This window comes from Tenebrio molitor, chromosome 1 (genome assembly GCF_963966145.1).
Source record: "Tenebrio molitor chromosome 1, icTenMoli1.1, whole genome shotgun sequence".
Classification (NCBI taxonomy): domain Eukaryota; kingdom Metazoa; phylum Arthropoda; class Insecta; order Coleoptera; family Tenebrionidae; genus Tenebrio; species Tenebrio molitor.
In genome coordinates this window covers 42,468,932-42,488,372 of record NC_091046.1, presented here as the reverse complement: position 1 = coordinate 42,488,372, position 19,441 = coordinate 42,468,932, and the positions used below count along the sequence as shown (strand labels likewise).

Sequence of the window (19,441 nt, the reverse complement as noted above, 5' to 3'; positions counted from 1 at the left end):
TGACACATAACCCACAAATTTTGCACGGCAGCACCAGAACATGTAACTCTTGAACTGTCAAAATGTCAGGGTCTAAGGTGCAACAGAAAACAAAGAACGATCCATAACCAACACTAACTCAAAATTAAAACGATATAGATTTATGCAATTATAACCTGTCAGAAAGAGATGAATTCGTCACCATCGTAATTAGAGTCATGATTAAATTTAATAAGGGTGGCGTGATAGGGCCCATAGTCATCCGTTACATCCTTATAATAACAGTGGGCCGTATCACGACACCCTTATTCAATTTAATCATGACTCTAATTACCTTGGTGACGAATTCATCTCTTTCTGGCAGGTTATAATTGCATAAATCTATATCGTTTTGGTTTACTTTAATCACGATTTTAGTTACCGGCAACTTTAATAACGGTGTCGTGATACGGCCCAATGTTAGTTAATTAATTAATTTGGGAATGATAGCACATTTTCAATGATCAGAGGTTGGAATGGTTTGATGCAGTTATAAAGTCTAAATTTGCGGTTAAACATCAGAATGTTCGTACTATTGGGGACACGGAAAACTGGGCAGATGTGTCATTCAGTTGTCAAAATTTTTAAACCATACCTTAGCTACTCATAACCAAGCTTAAGTTAATTTGACAAGTTTTTTTAAAATATCAATCATAATGACAGTAAAGGTGCATTTACATTGACACTTTTTGAAATGACAATAGCAGACTGCCCAGGATTCCATGTCCCTCATTGTACCAATGTCACACCATCATATTAAAAATGTGACAATGCAAAACTTCAATTTACTAAATCAGCGCGATTAAACTAGTCATGTTTTAAAATGGAGCCTAAATCAAGATAAAATAGTTATTTTTATATTAAGTGCGTGAAGTGAGTGTTTTTTGTAGATGAAAGAGTTATTTTTGTATTAAGTGCGCAAAATTATTGTTTTTTGTTGGTCGAATGCCCCAACAAAAGAATCATTTTGCGCACGAAATTCAAACACTGTTTTTTCTACAACCGCATTTTTAAGCCTTTGATAATAAAATTAATACTTACTATACCTACAGAATGACCCAGAATGGATCTGCAGATTTTAACCACGAACCACTGGCGAAGTAACCTCTAGGAAATATGCTTTAAAACAAGGAAACCGCATTGGTGTACATTTTATAAAATTTGATATACAAGGGTGTATTTTTAAAATGTGCCGAAATTTTACCTAAGAGGTTGTGGGACAACGTAGAAGACTAGAAGCAATTAAAAAAAATTGTACCTCAAAAATTAAATGTCATTTTATATTTTGACATTGAATGTTTTAAATATTTTTTCCGAGTTCTACATGAAGCCAGTAGCTCGTGGTTAAAATTTTGCAGATCCATTCTGGGTCACTCCGTATAGAGGTTTCCCAGAACTCGCGGATCAAACTTAGAGTGCGTTTTCCTTGAAGGTAATCAAGATAAAAAAAGGTTAGAAAAATATTCAGAGTGCAACAGCTTTATGAATTAGTTAGTTATGAATTATGTAATTAAATTGACCAATAGAGCTCGATCTAATTTTCTCTTAACGAGAAAATTGAGTACGTTCCCTCAATTGCCAAGCAACGGGTAATTCGTATGAATAATATAGTTATTTATTTAACGAGTTCGTGTGTAATTTAGGCTTTTTTTGGCATGACTGGACCATTTTAAAACTCGAGTGAAACGAGAGTTTTAAAGGTCCACGAGTACCAAAAAAAGCCCAATTTACGCAAGAACGAGTTGAATACAACGTTTTTTTGTTCGACGAGCCCCTTAAAGGCTCCAAATCGCTAAAAATCTTTAAAATCAGCTTGACGTTTCGTTTTGACAAATTGTCAAATTTATCAAAATCCGTTCACACAGGAGAAAATTCTCAAATTCTGACGGTGTGGAACAAAAAAAATTATTTTCAATATTTATCTAGTCGACTTATCGGAACAGACGTCAAAAGTGACAGCTACTTTTGAAATAGCCAAAAATGGCAGATGAAAAAATGTATAGAGTCTTCACCAGGGAACGCAAGAAGTTTCTTCTTCCGGCCATGAATGAAATATGGTTTGTTACTTTGTTATGACTGAAAATTTCCAGAGCACTTGTAACCTTGAGGGGTGTGACGGGGTATTGACGGGAGGGATATGATGAATTGAACCTTTGTTGATGGAAGGTAATATGGCGACGTAGCGTCAAGTGAGTAATACATATTACTACCTTAAAAATCTTAGTAAAAAGTGAAATATGCAGGGCCTGTGAAATGAATCGGAATCACAAGAAATTTATCCTGACTCCTGTGCATACACTCTGCATCTGCAACGTATTAGGGCAGCTACACGAGCGGGACTGGTCATCGTTGAAATGAAAGAAAAGACTTTTAGGAACATTCTTGACATTGCAAAAAGCTGGAGTACACGTTGGTTTTGAGCAACAGATCAAGCACAGTGGCAGTTCTCAAAGACAAAAGACAAAACTGGATTGAAGTAACCTATTTATTTTAGCATCTATCAGTAAAAATTTAAGATCAAATTTAATAACTTAAACGATGTAGAATGCAACAAATGAAATAAGAATAATGCAAAATAAAAAGAAAAACACAATGGGTCGTAAAGACGCACGATAGAAGTGAAACTTTTGTATTACAGGGAAACATTGTAATTATTCATCAATCACTTTTAAATAGCATATTCACAACAAAATTGTATATTTTAATGAAGAAAATAAATTATAAACAACGATAACACTAAACAATATCGAAATGCGTAACTCATTGTTTTTGTATTTTAAACCCGTTCGTGCAATAAAGGATAATTTTTTACACTTATATCTTAAATAACTATTTTGTAAAATTTTCATTGGATGCTACTTATAATTTTTTTTTTCACTGTTTCATCATGAAAAATAGTAGATTATGCACCGAGGAAGTGAAGTGCATGATTTTTACCCGAGGTGCAAATACTATTTTTTGCACGACCCAACGATTTTAATTGAAAAAAGCCGAAAATTTGTAAATTATGTTTAACAGTCAAGTGAAGTTTAAGTGTCATGTTGACAGTTAAAAATAATTTTAAAACTTTGGGCTTTTTTTAATTAAATTCTTTGGGTCGTGCAAAAAATAGTACAGGCTTATTCAGATAAGAATACGATTTTACCTGAGGGCAGTAGGCAACCCAAAAATCATCAATCAGGGATATCTTTTCGATATTTATACAGGGTTATTCACGAGAGGGGTATTTCTGAATTTCTTTTTACCGCAACCCATTATACACATTGCAACAATATCTTGATATCAAATTTTGAAAATAATTATAACTGAATCCACGATGGCTCTTAGTTCTGTCTCTTTGACGTTAAAGCAAAAAATTTTTGTCAATTCGAAAAATGTGTTTTTACATAAACGACGAAAAGACTGACATGCTCCTCATTTATGGAGAGCGTGGAAGGAATTCTGTCGCCGTTGCGGATGTTTTCAAGCCGATTGTAGACACTTCGAACACCTTTTACATTAACTTAATTTGTTAATTTATTTGTTGATTTTTGATTAAATACAGGTTATCTGCCAATCTGACATTTCTCACAAATCTATCCAACTTACTTTGATTTCTAATTTAAAAGAAATAACACATTTGATTTAGTAGTCACTGCCATTGTATTGTTGGTTGCAGCAAAATAAATATTCAGAAGTACCCCTCTCGTGAATAACCCTATATTATAAATTAAACATGTAATCAAGCTACTTAATTTTTTTTTAATTTCTTGACATTTCACGTTTTACTGGGCTTTGGTCATAGAACGAGAATTGCGAAGAAACTGGCCATCCCGGAAAAGACAAAGACACAGAACCGTAAGAAATTTGAACAATGCATAGTAGCCTACCTGCCTATTTAATGAACAGTTTAAAATTATACTCCTCTAATCATTGTTGTTTTCATTTTGACGTATTAAGATGACAAGTGTCATGGTCCCATTACTTGAGATAACTTTGATTAAAAAAAAATATTTAATTTAATAAGTTATCAAGGTCGTAATGGAAGGCGTATTTTGTGCTGCCTATGCCCCTGAGGTAAATTCGTATTCTCATCTGAATAATCCTGTATACAGGTTATTCACGAGAAACTTCCGATGAAAATTTCGTTATATGTATGCAACCCAAAATACAAGAAACCCCTAGAACTTGATATTTTATTTAATTCGAAATAAGTTAGCAATCTAAGTAGCACTTCGGGAATGCAAGATTGTTACAGTCGGTGCTCGGCCGTCGCCCTCGGGCTACAGACTGCACCTCGGGTAAAAAAAATAAATAATATGAAAAAAAATATGTATCATAAAAGGTTGAATTGGCAATTTCTTTTTTCCACTTTACTCCATACAATCAGGGAATGAAGTTGTTCATCATACAGAGCTCGTGCAAAATAGTAATTTATTATACAAGTTTTATAACAAAATGGCCTATAAAACGAGTGTACTACAATATTTTTTTCTATTTCGCCTCTATTTTAAATTTTAAATTAAAAAAAAGTTCGAAACATAACGCTAGGAAAATTATATTTGGTAAAAATAAGGGGTTGGTAACATTGGTAACTAGACAAACAATTCACTATCAATCACTGCCAACATTAAAGATTTAAGTAAATGTTCCTGAAATCCGTATCGAAATGAACTCCTTTTCGCAACCCGTTTGAGTGTTATAATGACTGTGTTCAGGTGCAAAATAGAAAAATGACCCACTTCACGCATAGTTAATTGTGCGTCAATATCAATCTTTTGAAGCAATTATAGAAAAATGTGTTTGTTGTTGTTGCGTTGACGCCATTTACGAACGATGTGAATGGTGTATAAGTCCTAAAGTTACTAGATAAAATTTAAAAAAAAAAACTTTTATCTAGGGACTTTAATAAGTTCTCAAGGTTGGTAGAACTGAGATGCGTATAGTATGTTGCCTCGTTCCCATTTACAACAATAGTTTGAATTTTCCCCTCGCAAAAGTTACTCGTGAAGTCTGTCTGTCTGTTGATCCTGGTTGTTTCTCTCACTAGAATAAAACCAAAAAAAAAAAAACACTCAACAAACACCACGGAGCTTATAAACCTTGGATTCTATTCGTACACTCAAATTTTCTGGGTTGATTTTACGTTACTTTTACTCCCCGCCCCCGAATTTTCAACGTGGCAACCTACTATATGCATTCCACTTCTACCAACCTTGTAAGTTCTAAGGTTCTCGATAATAAATAAGGTAAGACAACGGTTACGACGAATATTTTCATCTCTTTTAATTTGGAGTCTCAAAAATGAACAATGTGTTGTCGTGTTATCGAGAACCTTAGTAAGTTCTGAATCCGTCTGCCATCTATCTACAAATAGATACAACTTTATACTGCGGTTCGCAAGTGCTAAGAAGCAAACTGCTGCACATATTCTCCCACTGATATTCTCCACAGATGACGAAAGAGGTCTGTGACGAAAGATGTAGAAAAGAAACCTATGAAAAGAAACTCAAATCATGATCATGTTCTGGAATGAAAATCTCTGTCAGAACACAAAATTTAGACTTCTATTCAAAAGTATTGGAAACTACCAACTAATAACTTGTGTCTGATGAAAGTTTCAGCTAGATAAAATAATTTGAAAATCAATATATGTATTTTTTTTATTGCTATCGAATATCAGCATATCAGCTATTGTTATTACCTCAATTATAATACCTGCAGTGCTGATGTAAAATGTTAGAACAATGTGTTGCATAATAAGCCTTGAAATGATAAATTTACTGAACCAATTGCCATTAATGACACATCCATTGTTTTTGATTTGGTCTAGCCAATAGCCATTGTGCGGTAGATGGAGCACCGATTTCGTAAAAAGGCAAACAACATCACACAATCACGAGTAGATGATCGTGTGCTTTTTTCTGTGTTAGATGGCAGCTGTGTATATTTATCCCGGATTGAAATATTAACTGAAATCATAAATCACACCAACAAAGAAACAAATCTTGAAGCACTCCGCCCCGGTAATTTATGGCAGGGTGTTAAATAACCTCACACCTCAGACAAATAATTGGTCGCACCTAACGGGCAACAATGATCGGTTTCTTACTTGATCGTTACGTTACTTCAATTCTTTGTTGGTGTGATTTATGATTTTACTCAATATTTCTATTAGGGACAAAAATATACTATACACCGGATACATTTCAGTCCCTTTGATCATCTTATTGTAACTTTTCGGATAATGTCAGAATAGATGCGTTTTTGCATTACCTATACAGGTGTCCCAGAACTCGCGGATCAAATTTACAGTGCGTTTTCCTTGGTGATAACTGAAAGCAATAGCGTTTAAAAAAAAGGACAGGGTATAATCGATTTTTTGTAATGAATAATTCAAGTTGACCAATCAGAAGGACGCTGTTAATTTGAATTTCACGTAAATTTAACCAAAGGTTTGAATTGCCTAGCAACATAATTCTAGTAAGAATGGTATGGAATTTCAAGTAAATGTTTGGGCAACTGTGAAGATTTTGACAACGTCAAGTTATAATTTGATTCGAAATTGTCAAACTTCGTATTGAAATCATATATACAGCTGCAGAGTATGGCGAAATGCTCATAATTTATGGAAAGTGCCCGCGCAATGCACGTGAGGAAGCAAGGGAATATGCAATACGTTTTCCCCGACGTTTGCCATATCCAAATTATAACGTATTTCTATGGTTGGTGTACCGTGCTCGAGACACTGGATCCTTGGTGCCTACCTGACAAGAAATTGGTGGCCCCCGCGAGAAGTTAGAACGCCAGAGACTGAAGATGCTGTTCTTCACTCCTTTGATGACCACGGTAGAAGAAGTATATTTGAAAAACTATATTTACCGCGAACCTATCAATATTTTAGAAGAACTAAATAACCAAATTCACGAAACACTGGCTACTGTTATTCCTAATGTGCTTAGACTGGCACTGGGAAAATTTAATAAAACGAGCTCGCCTATTCCTTCAGATGAAAGGTGGTCAATTTGAACACATGTTATAAATTATTCTTTTTATTTTGCATGTTTCTTATTTCATTTGTTGCATTCTACATCGTTTAGTTATAAAATTTGATCTTAAATTTTTACTAATAATGATGCTAAAATAAATAGGTTAGTTCAATCCAGTTTTGTCTTCTTTCTTTCAGAACTGCCACTATGCTTGATTTGTTGCTCAAAACCTACGTGTAACTCCAGCTTTTTTAGCAATGTCAAGAATGTTCCTAAAAGTCTTTTCTTTCATTTCGACGATGACTCGTCCCGCTCGTGTAGCTGCGCTAATACGTTGCAGATGCAGAGTGTATGCACAGGAGTCAGGATAAATTTCTTGTGATTCCGATTCACTTCACAGGCCCTGCATATTTCACTTTTTACAAAGATTTTTAAGGTAGTAATATGTATTACTCACTTGACGCTACGTCGCCATTTTACCTTCCATCAACAAAGGTTCAATTCATCATATCCCTCCCGTCAATTTCCCATACCCCTCAAGGTTACAATTGCTCTGGAAATTTTCGCTCATAACAAACCATATTTCATTCATTGTCGGAAGAAGAAACTTCTTGCGTTCCCTGATTTAGATTCTGTACAATTATTCACCTGCCTTTGACGCAATTATCCCATTTTTGGTTATTTCAAAAGTAGCTGTCACTTTTGACGTCTGTTTCGACAAGTTGACCAGATAAATATTGAAAATAATTTTATTATTCATCGAATTATACGTTGCTTGGCAATTGAGGGAAGGTACTCAATTTTCTCATAAAGGGAAAATTAGATCGAGCTCTATTGGTCAATTTGATTAATTCATAACTAAAAAGCTGTTGCACCCTGAATATTTTTCTAAACGTTTTTTACCTTCATTACCATCAAGGAATATACAGTTTCAATTTGATCTGTGAGTTCTGGGACACCTGTATATCCGAAAGAAATTTTCTTTCTATACCAATAACAACATGCGCCAATTGATTTTATAGCTTCTGACGAACCAATTCGATAACTTAGTACTTGATGGCTTTTTTCACTGAATTTTTGGCTGTTCGATAAATGTACAGCGGCAGATTATATGTTTTTAGTGCACTAGGCTATGTTAATCAAGGCGCCCCTCTTAATTGATATAAAAAAGAGTAAAATACTTTTATCCAACATTCAATAGTAATATCGTGTTTTACTAGTTAGTTTTAATTGAGTAAACTGGGCTATAACTAGTCTGTTGTTTTAACCCACGTTGCCATTTGCACCGTGGGTTATAACATACATAACCCACGTTGCCATTAGCACCGTGGGTTATTAACGTTCATAACCCATCGGGAGCAGAATTTCATCAATAATGTCATTATCTAAAAATTTTGGAATATTGGATAAAACGTTGTATGGCATACGTGGGTTATTAAGTACTACCCACTCGAGGTAATAACCTACTCGGGCAAGCCCTCGTAGGTTACAAATACCTCTCGTGGGTAATATCTTAAATAACCCACTTATACCATAAATAACTATCAAATACAGCAAATAATAGTATATTATACACCAATACTTTCAAATACAGCAAATAATAGTATATTATACACCAAGGTGGAGAAGTTCCTGATTAGCCAGAGCCCCAAGATTACATCCGGAGGCGCGCGGAGGGATGTAAGGCGCGAAGGCTATAAGGCACTTCTCTACCGTGGTTTATATACTATTTTTTTCACTACTAGATATGTTAAAACCATTGCTGATAATAATTATTAACACAATTATTTTGTCTGATGCGACGGATCCGAGTTGTCATTTCTATACGATTGCTATGAAAATCTTTATCTTTCGTTGCTAGGTGACGGTTGTTAATTATTAACCCTGGGTTAATAAAAAATAGTTATTTACATGAAAATCAGGAAAATCTCACATTACTGAAGAGGAGCTAAATTGAAATACGAGGCACTTTGTGCCGAGTATTTTAAAGCTCCGAGTCAAGTAAGAAATTTTACTGACGTGTTTTGTATTAAATTTTTCCGCAAATCGTAAAAAAGACGAAATTTACAAATTTTAGAAAAATTATTTACAAATTCCACAAAAATCAAGTTTGTCAACTTTGTTGGCAACTATACTTACAAAGTAAACAACATCGAAAAAATTTCATCAATTTTGTGCGTGTGTTGTGAAAATTGTTGTTTTTTAAAGTATCTTTTTTATTTTTCGTCTTGTAAAGTCTTTACAGCACTAGTCCGGAAAATTCAATTTTTCTGCGCATAAATAAGCAGGAAAAAGCCGAAAATTTCTAAATTATGTCAATTTAAGTGTCATATTGACAGTTAAAAATAATTTTTAACCTTTCGGCTTTTTCAATTAAAATTTTTGGTTCGTGCAAATAATAACGGGCCTTCAAATAAATTTATATTTAGAGCAACCTATGGAAATTCAATTGTTTGCAACATTTTTCCAGCGTAGAAAATGACATTTTAACGAAATAAAATTAGGTTCGAAAATATTTTTAATTTTTGTAGTGCATTCTCCCTATTCCCCCTCCACGGAATATGACAATATGAAATTGGGAAAAAGCTTACTATGTAACCTGTGTAACTCCAGAGAATAATTGGTTACCTACAAAAATTACTTTACACTGTTAACAGAATTAGAATGTCGCCTACGCCTACTCTAAATATATATTTATTTGAAGGCCCGATAGTATCTGCACCTCGGGACTGCATGATTGTTATCGTCGGTGCTTTGTAGGATCCTCGGGCTTCCCCTTCGGGCTACAAACTGCACCTCGAGTAAAAAAACAAATTAATTTGAAATAAATATGTATCATAAAATTTAATTGGCTATGGTTTTTTGCCCAAGGGGAAAAAAGATGATTAACAGCTTGAGTTGGCTATGGTTTTTTGCCCAAGGGGAAAAAAGACCCGGTTTACTCCATACAATCGGGGAGTAATGTTGCTCATTATGTACAGGTCACTCATAACAAACAATATTTCATTCATTCATCATTGCCGGAAGAAGAAACTTCTTGCATTCCGACATGTCGACCAGATAAATATTGAAATAGTTATTTTTCTATTATTGATTCAAAAAATTGAAATTCACGCATAGTTATCGGTGCCTGAAGTGGGTCATTTTCTAACGTGTATTTCTTTTTGCATTGTTAGTAAGATCGAAACCATAGAAAATTAGAAACCATACAAAACAGTGTGTGAAATGCGATTTCACGCACACGACTATTTCTGTGTTTCACTTCACGCACTGGATTTTATTAGTTACCTAGCAACATGGTCACTGCATTGAAACTTCAGAGTTCCTTCAAAAATTTGAATTTTTAATTTCAATTTTTTGAATCAATTATAGAAAAAATATTGTTTATATTTCGTGCGTGAAGATGTTTTTGTGCATTCAAAGGCTTATACTGCCTCGACCTTCGTCTCGGCGTAAAAGACCTTTTCATGCACAAAAAACACTCTCTTCACGCACTTAATATAAAAATAACTATTATGTATTAAGGGCGTAAAAGCCAGTTCACGCCCGCAGTACATACACTATTTTATGCACGATTATATTATAATTTGACAATTATGCACAAATTTTCTTGACATAACATAAAGATATGTCAAATAAAAGTCAAAAACATTTTTGGTGAAATTAGGAACCGAATGGGGATTACTCGATACTGGACACTCATTTCTGCCGCTTTCTCATCCTCGTTTATCATTTCGTTAATGAATTTATAACCGAAAATTGCAATTGGCATAATGGCTACGGGTGTTTTCACTGTTTCCAAGGTTACGCGCAAAACTAAAAATTTGACGGGAGCACTACGCGATGCAAACATCCCGTGGTGTGGGCAGACATTTATTTATTAATTTTTGTTAAATGTTAGGGTTTTAGGTCTTAATCGTGCATAAATAATATAATGTCTCCAGTTAAGTTTTTTTTTTATTTTTTAAAAGTACAAATAATCATTCAAACAAAACAATCCCTTAAAGTTACAGGGCCCAAATTTTTACATAATCAATTTTAAAGGCAGCAGTGTCAGTCTCCAATTTCCACGTAGGCAGCCATTGGTCCCTACCCTTCCAGAAGTCAGTGGAAGCGGTGGGAGATGTATTGGACCAGGGCTTGCCACCTGGATTGGTCACATCATCGGGGAAATAAGCCATACCACCACAAGCCAAGTTGATCAAAAGGTAGAATTCTTGATCGAACGGAGCCATTTTGGATTTGCTGGTCCTCCAAGGATTGGCGAATCCGCTAGAGTCGAGGTCACCCCATTCCCAGAAGCCACCATCCGGAGGAGCAAAAGTGCCCAAAAGTGCGTCATCGATCGAGAAGCTGATGTCGTTTTCGGTCCACGTCATCTGGTAGTTGTGCCAGTCGGCGTCGAATCCGGCAGGGTTGCTACTTTCGACATGGGTCATCATATACATGTTGATATTCCACGCTGGCCCCCAGTGAAGAGTGGAACTGACCAGTTTGCTTCCGATGTTGACACCGGAAGCGTTGACCAAGTCGGCGTTGCCACGACTTTCCATTATGTCAATCTCACCGGAAATTGGCCATCCGGAGTATTGATTCCACCGAGGCAACATCCAAATAGCTAAAAAACGCATTTTAATCTTCTTTACTCAAATTGCGTAGATATGGTTTACCAGGCCACAACCAATCTCCAGTGGGGAGTTTCGCTCTAACTTCAACTTTACCATATTTGAAGGACAAGGAGTAGAGACTTCGGATACGGGCGCTTTTGATTGGGTTAAGATAATTATCTGCGGTTCCAGTCCTAGCGCAACCGTACCATTGAGGGTTGGTACACCTGAACAATGTAATTAGTACAAATTGTTTCTTGTTTTGTTATCATTACTCATCAGCCGGAGAACCTCCGTTGATGTCCAGTTGTCCAGACGACAAGAAATCTTCACCATTCTCGTCGGCCAACAGAGTAGGTTTTATATAAAGAAAGCCATCTTCTGTATAGCTGTTGTACCTACTGTTGGTGTACCATTCAAATTCCCAATTCTATGGTTCATAGGTACATTGCGTGTTCTCAAATTAACAAAAGAGTACTTACGCCACCTCCACCTAGGGTACTTTCGTGGTTCCATTTTTGCATGTCAAGCTCGTCGAACTCATCTTCGAAAATGAGATCTCCGGAGCAGATTTGACCAGTTGGAGCGTGGGTACCGCTGGCCGTCGTGGGACTGGGAGTCGCACATTGAGATCTGCACTGATGAAAAACTCCCAAAAAGAGAGAAAGGTAAAATAGAGTGTTGAACATGTTGTTTGCTTATGCCGTGAAGCTGTCCCAGGTGTGGCTTTTATAGCGCAAATTATCAACGATTTGCCAAAAACCTAAGTGCCAATTGAAAATATTTGTAATCTATCTTCTCGAAAAGTAAACTTATACTAAGTGTTCCTACACTTGTATTAAGAACTGGAAATTTTGTCAAGGTTAAAGGTGATAGAAAGTACGTAAAATTGCGACCCAAACGTGCTTTTTCAGTCGAAAAAATGCGAATGTGACGCAATTAAAATAAAATTAGAAGCTATTGAATTTATTTTTCAAGAGTGTAGCAGTTTAGACGGATATATCTTAAGTGTTCATCAAAATTCCAAAAATATAGCTTTGTCTCAAGACTGATAACTTTGCGGATGATTCTTCTTAAAAGTAAAGAGAACCAGATTCTGCCAGACAAAGAATAATTTTCTACTACCTCGATGGAAGGTACAACGTGATCAAGAATGACTGAGTCTGTTGGTAACAATGAAAATTTGAATGATTTTGGTACCACTGTAATCTAAACGCATTTCCGGTTGTCAGCTTTGACAGAGTTGACAGGCGAATTTGACGTTTACCATCAAAGGGTCATTTTTGTATTAGCATAAACATACCCGACATAACCTATTTTTTTTTTAATGTTGTGTGTTGTGTCAAGTTAAAACTTCCGGTCAGTGCCAATTACGAAACAGAAAAACACCAATATTTTTCAGTTGTTTCATTGCCAACAGACTCAGTCATTTTTGATCACGCTGTAGTAATCTGCTGTCATGTTTTAGGGTATTTTCTCGTTAGGGAGTAACGAGGTTTAAAAAATTAAGTCAGACAACAAAAAGTACTAAAACTTAAAGTATGTTACATTAAGACAAGAATACATTATGATGTTGGTATTCGCAAAATATTTTGTATTCCAACGCTGCAACTGGATAGGTTAACTTCAAGTTTTAATTTACGAGTCTTTGATTTTATTTGTTAAAAGGTGTCGAATAAAGAACTCCAAAGATCGTTCTAACCACTGGAATACATAATGGTTCTTAGATATTACGTAAAGGCTGTTCAAAAATCAAAAGACCATTGTGGTGCAAATAACACACATTTTTCATGACATTTCCTATTACTTATAACCAGTGTCCGGACGAAATAGTACCGGACAAGTCGACCAGTACAACTTTGCGTAATCCCTCGCTCGCATATAAACACGATTCAGCTGGTTCTCTGTTATTGAAAGCGAACCAGCTGAATCGTGTTTATATGTGAGTGGGGTATTACGCAAAGTTGTACTGGTCGACTTCTCCGGTACTATTTCGTCCGGACACTGATAATAACAGTGACAGATAAGTCATTTGCGCGTTCAAATGAAATTCTGGGGTGAGTAGGCGTTGGAAAAAGTAAACCGTTTAGAACAGTGTAAAGTTTGAATTTCCCGCCGTTTGACACGAATGACCGCAGGCAAGAGTGCCTGTAAAAAATGATGAGTGCTCTTAAGTTTTATAAAATGGGTTTTTTATACCATTTTTTAAAATCTAATTTGCCTATTAAAGACATGTTTTTTACAAATAGAATCAATTTTATAGTCTGTTTTTTAATCAAAGAACCCCAACACCGCAATTTACACCCAAAATAGAGCTGGCAACATTGAACACTTTTGACCTAGGGTGAAAAATATTATACTTGATATAAAAATTGAAGTTACGTAGAGCAGCATGTTAATAAAGTTAATAACAACTAATTTGAGAGTTTACTAATTGTCTCACTTGCGTACTTTTAATGACATTAAAAATGACAGGCGTTGGCGGGTATAGCCATTAGATATATGTAATTAAATTCCCTAGATTTAGTAACATTTTATTTTTGCAAACCTAAATCAACAGGTCGTGGTTCTTTGATTAAAAAACAAAACAGACTTAAGTGGTATTATATCAACTGGATATCAGTGGAAATATTATAGGTACTCAGCTGTAAAAAGTTTTATCAGAAAATAATCATTTATTTGTTAATACTAATTCTATCTACAATATTATTAAAACTGATCACATATTTTTCCTTAATTGTCAGAGTTGTTCGTAACATGAATTTTAATGTGGACGTCTTGCGTCATCCATATTTTTTGAATAAATACTCTTCCAGTTTCATAAATCCACTTATGCCACTTTAATAAATAAATAAAAATTACAAACAAAATAAATTGTTTGTACAACGCAGCTTTGGTAACGACAAGGCTTTTTCTTTAATTTTGAGTCTTAGTTTAAATTTTAAAAAATTATTTTCAAAAAATAAAAAAAGGTAGAAGGGAAAATAAATTCATACTTTGAAATGAAATGTCATTTCCTCCCTTGTGTGATTAGTTCTTATCTTATCTTTATTTTTATCCGCCAAACGAAATGATAGACTTTCTTCCCTTGTCATACGAATACCTTTGTCCAGTTTTAAAATTAATAACATACAATACTAGTTATAATAGTTATTTATGCAACGAGTTTTTGTGTAAATTATACTTTTCTAATTGCCTCGAGGCAATTAGAAAAGCCCAATTTACCCACAAACGAGTTGTATACAAAATTTTATTGTTCGAAACGACGTCCCTGAAGCTTCCAACTTTTATAAATGGTTTCGCATTTGCTTTTGACAGTTTTGACAAATTTTTCAAGACCTGTCAGAAATGTAACGTTGAATGTGTTGTCTAGGGCAACGGTTCGTTATCTGCTCATTTTGCTTTAAGGCAGTTAAGAGGCAGTTTCCAAAGGAGAAAAATAAGAATTTATGACAGTTGAAAACAATAAATTACTCTTTATTTTATTTTTAACGACACGTACTTTGTTGTTTAGCAGACATTTTGTAGCTCTTTTCGGGAAATTGTGATATTCTTTTCTAATAAAGAAAAAACATGTCACTTCAAAATTAGCAATTTTACAAATTGTAAAATCGTTCTCAAAGAAACTTTATAAATATTTTATTAATCTCCTGACTTTTATAAAAATAGCTAGAGTGTGATTAGATTTAAGTTGCGTTCGGTAAGTTAAGAGTACTACAAGTACTTCAACAATTTGTTATCACAAATTGGTCACATCCTCCTCCAGTTAGGAAAATGAAGCAAAGTCATGATGTAAGTATTTTGTCAACTGGAGGACAGTCAAGATAATGTCAATAAACACTCAACAAGTTAAATTAAAAATATAGTAAAAAATGTTTGATAGTAGATTTGAAGTTAGGTACGTACTCGTAGGGTATTGTAAACAACTTTAGTGCACACAGTTTTTTGTATATTTGTTTCAAAAGTGCTCAAAAAAAGTAAAATTCAAATCTGCTAAACATTGACACTTTAATTAATTATATGTATTAAAAATTATGGTAATTGTTCACTTTAACTACTTCTGGAATTTTCGCGGGTTTTCTGGCTAGACAGCCTCAGGGCGTCCTCCTAGATCGTGTCCCCCCATTAAAACCTTGTGCGAATGCCTTTTTTTTTCTCTCTTGTTGTGTTTCAAGGTCGCGTCAAGGTCGCGCCAAGTCTTAGTATATCTAAAGGGTAAGGAAATTTTTCATTTGCACAAGGTTTGACTGGTGGGAAACGATGTAGGAGGACGTCCTGAGGGTGTCTAGCCAGAAAAAACGCGAAAATTCCAGAAGTAGTTAAAGTGAACAATTACCAAAATTATTTTTTTTTTTGTTCGACACTGTCAGAATTTGAGAATTTTCTCCTATGTGAACGAATTTTGATAAATGTCACCAATTGTCAAAACGAAACGTCAAACTAATTTTAAAGATTTTAAGCAATTTGGAGCCTTTAAGGGTCTCGTCGAACAAAAAAACGTTTTATTCAACTCGTTCGTGTCAATTGGGCTTTTTTGGCACGAGTGGGCTTTTAAAACGCACTCGTGCCAAAAAAACCCAAATAAACTACTATTCTTTTACTATAAACAAATCCACGAAAAATATTAGAACACTATTAAAATCCTGTATGTATGAGATAAACAAACATAAAAAAATTTCATTACAAAATTTCTTCTGGATTGTTCGTAACAATTTTTTGTGGAGAGACTGTTACTAAGATCACAAAAATTTAAAGAAACAAAGACCGTTAGCCTTGGCCGTGACAACGAAGAAAGTAGAAAAAACAGGAATTTATTAAATCCAAAATTTTTATCATACATGAAAATTATGTAGGTTATTATTTATTTGGCGTTATGATTCTTCCAAAATTTATTTCATTGTGTAATAAACTATGTTACAACTAATCACACTTGAAGATATATTCGTAACTCGTTAAAGGTGAAAAGCGAAGTAAACACTTAACTGTTCTTTTTTTTAAATAATTTTATTTTTTTTAATGGCTTGGCGCCAGAACAACAAACCAGATTATTGTATTTTTTGTTTATTTAATTATAATTTCTGTTATTCTAATCATAATTCCTTATACCTACACTACAGGTCAAGGCAACATTGGAAAAAATATTATTGTGCCGTCTGCGTCTTTTTGAAAAGCTGCCCAATTTTAATTTATTACTAACGCTTTGTTCGCGCTTTTCAGTCCAATTTTCGTTCCTTATATTCGTTTTATCGTACCCAATCACAGTTAGTAAACTATAAAAATCTTTTTTCTATAGTTGATTCAAAAAATTGAAATTCACGCATAGTTATCTGTGCCTGAAATGGGTCATTTTCTGACGTGTATTTTTTTTTGCATTGTTAGTAAGATCGAAACCATAGAAACCATACAAAACAGTGTGTGAAATGCAATTTCACGCATACGACTATTTCTGTTTTTCATTTCACGCACTGTTTTTTATTAGTTACCTAGCAACATGGTCACTGCATTGAAACTTCAGAGTTCCTTCAAAAATTTGAATTTTTAATTTCAATTTTTTGAATCAATTATAGAAAAAATATTGTTTATACAGGGTGTCCCAGAACTCGCGGATCAAATTGAAACTGTATATTCCTTGATGGTAATGAAGGTAAAAAACGTTTAGAAAAATATTCAGGGTGCAACAGCTTTTTACTTATGAATTAATCAAATTGACCAATAGAGCTCAATCTAATTTTCCCTTTTTGAGAAAATTGAGTACCTTCCCTCAATTGCCAAGCAACGTATAATTCGATGAATAATAAAATTATTTTCAATATTTGTATGGTCAACTTGTCGAAACAGACGTCAAAAGTGACAGCTACTTTTGAAATAAACAAAAATGGGAAATTTCGCCAAAGGCAGGTGAACAAATGTATAGAATCTAAATCAGGGAACGCAAGAAGTTTCTTCTTCCGGCAATGAATGAAATATGGTTTGTTAATTTTGTTATGAGTGAAAATTTCCAGAGCAATTGTAAGCTTGAGGGGTATGGGAAATTGACGGGAGGGATATGATGAATTGAACCTTTGTTGATGGAAGGTAAAATGGCGACGTAGCGTCAAGTGAGTAATATTACTACTTTAAAAATCTTAGTAAAAAGTGAAATATGCAGGGCCTGTGAAGTGAATCGGAATCACAAGAAATTTATCCTGACTCCTGTGCATACACTCTGCATCTCCAACGTATTAGCGCAGCTATACACGAGCGGAACTTTTCATCGTCGAAATGAAAGAAAAGACTTTTAGGAACATTCTTGACATTGCAAAAAAAGCTGGAGTTACACGTAGGTTTTGAACAACAGATCAAGCATAGTGGCAGTTCTGAAAGAAAGAAGACAAAACTGGATTGAACTAACCTATTTATTTTAGCATCATTATTAGTAAAAATTTAAGGTCAAATTTTGTAACTAAATGATGTAGAATGCAACAAATGAAATAAGAAACATGCAAAATAAAAAGAATAATTTATAACAAGTTTTCAAAATGACCACCTTTCATCTGAAGGGATAGGCGAGCTCGTTTTATTAAATTTTCCCTTGCCAGTCTAAGCATATTAGGAATAACAGTAGCCAGTGTTTCGTGAATTGGGTCATTTAGTTCCTCTAAAATATTGATAGGTTCGCGGTAAATATAGTTCTTCAAATATACTTCTTCTACCGTCGTCATCAAAGGACTGAAGAACAGCATCTTCAGTCTCTGGCGTTCTAACTTCTCGGGGGGGACCACCAATTGCTTGTCAGGTAGGCACCAAGAATCCAGTGTCTCGAGCACGGTACACCAACCATAGAAATACGTTATAATTTGGATGTGGCAAACGTCGTTGCATATTCCCTTGCATCCTCACTTGCATTGTGCCGGCACTCTCCATAAATTATGAGCATTTCGGCATACTCTGCAGCTGTATACATGATTTCAATACGAAGTTTGACACTTTCGAATTATATTAAATTATAACTTGACGTTGTCAAAATCTTCACAGTTGCCCAAACATTTACTTGAAATTCCATACTATTCTTACTAGAATGATGTTGCTAGGCAATTCAAACCGTTGGTTAAATTTACGTGAAATTCAAATTAACAGCGTCCTTCTGATTGGTCAACTTTAATTATTCATTACAAAAAATCGGTTATACCCTGTCCCTGTTTTTAAACGCTATTGCTTTCAGTTATCACCAAGGAAAACGCACTGTAAGTTTGATCCGCGAGTTCTGGGACACCCTGTATTTCGTGCGCGAAGATGTTTTTGTGCATTCAAAGGCTTATACTGCCTCGACCTTCGTCTCGGCGTAAAAGACCTTTTCATGCACAAAAAACACTCTCTTCGCGCACTTAATATAAAAATAACTATTTTTTTTCAATACAAATTGCAAATACGTCCCGTTTTAGACACAATGGCAAAATTTGTGAGGGTAGACTTTAATATTTAATGTTTTATTTTAGCTTTATTTTCTTGACGATGGTTTATTCTATTGAACAAAACACGTGCATTGTAATTTCCTACTTTCGAAATCGAGGGTTTATTAATAGCGAATGGACAAATTCATTATCTGATTGTAAAAATGAATTTCGGGAAAAATATCTGGGCAACATTCAGAATGTGAATGCAAATTTTTACCAAACGATTCGTTTTGTGTGATTAACTAAAGTCCATTCAAAAATCAAAAAACCACTACCTGTTGCTTTAGGTTGGTAAAATTTAAAAAACCCTAGGTAGTTTTTTTTTGCAATGTTTGTACTTAACTATAAATTATGACATTTGATTCAAAATAAAATTCAGTTGCTTGGAATTTCGTTCAAATTGTTTTATTATTGC

The 19,441-nt window shown here is 34.5% G+C and overlaps 1 protein-coding gene and 2 long non-coding RNA genes across 3 annotated transcripts; 1 reads left to right on the top strand and 2 right to left on the bottom strand.

Annotated features, from left to right (window-relative positions):
- The first annotated feature begins 160 nt into the window (after positions 1-160).
- LOC138141224 (uncharacterized) lies at positions 161-2,403 on the top strand. Its single transcript, XR_011163040.1, has 2 exons — positions 161-2,207; positions 2,262-2,403. It is a non-coding gene; the product is annotated as an uncharacterized lncRNA (long non-coding RNA).
- A 4,630-nt stretch (positions 2,404-7,033) lies between these two features.
- LOC138132283 (uncharacterized) lies at positions 7,034-7,921 on the bottom strand. The gene is made up of 2 exons (XR_011160048.1): positions 7,444-7,921; positions 7,034-7,389 (listed from the first exon to the last, which is right to left on the bottom strand). It is a non-coding gene; the product is annotated as an uncharacterized lncRNA (long non-coding RNA).
- Positions 7,922-10,925: 3,004 nt separating this feature from the next.
- Positions 10,926-12,304, bottom strand: LOC138133869 (beta-1,3-glucan-binding protein-like). Its single transcript, XM_069051869.1, has 4 exons — positions 12,076-12,304; positions 11,869-12,023; positions 11,657-11,820; positions 10,926-11,604 (listed from the first exon to the last, which is right to left on the bottom strand). The coding sequence occupies exons 1-4, from the start codon at positions 12,280-12,282 to the stop codon at positions 10,994-10,996; spliced, it is 1,137 nt and encodes a 378-aa protein (XP_068907970.1). The 5' UTR covers positions 12,283-12,304; the 3' UTR covers positions 10,926-10,993.
- Positions 12,305-19,441: the final 7,137 nt, after the last annotated feature.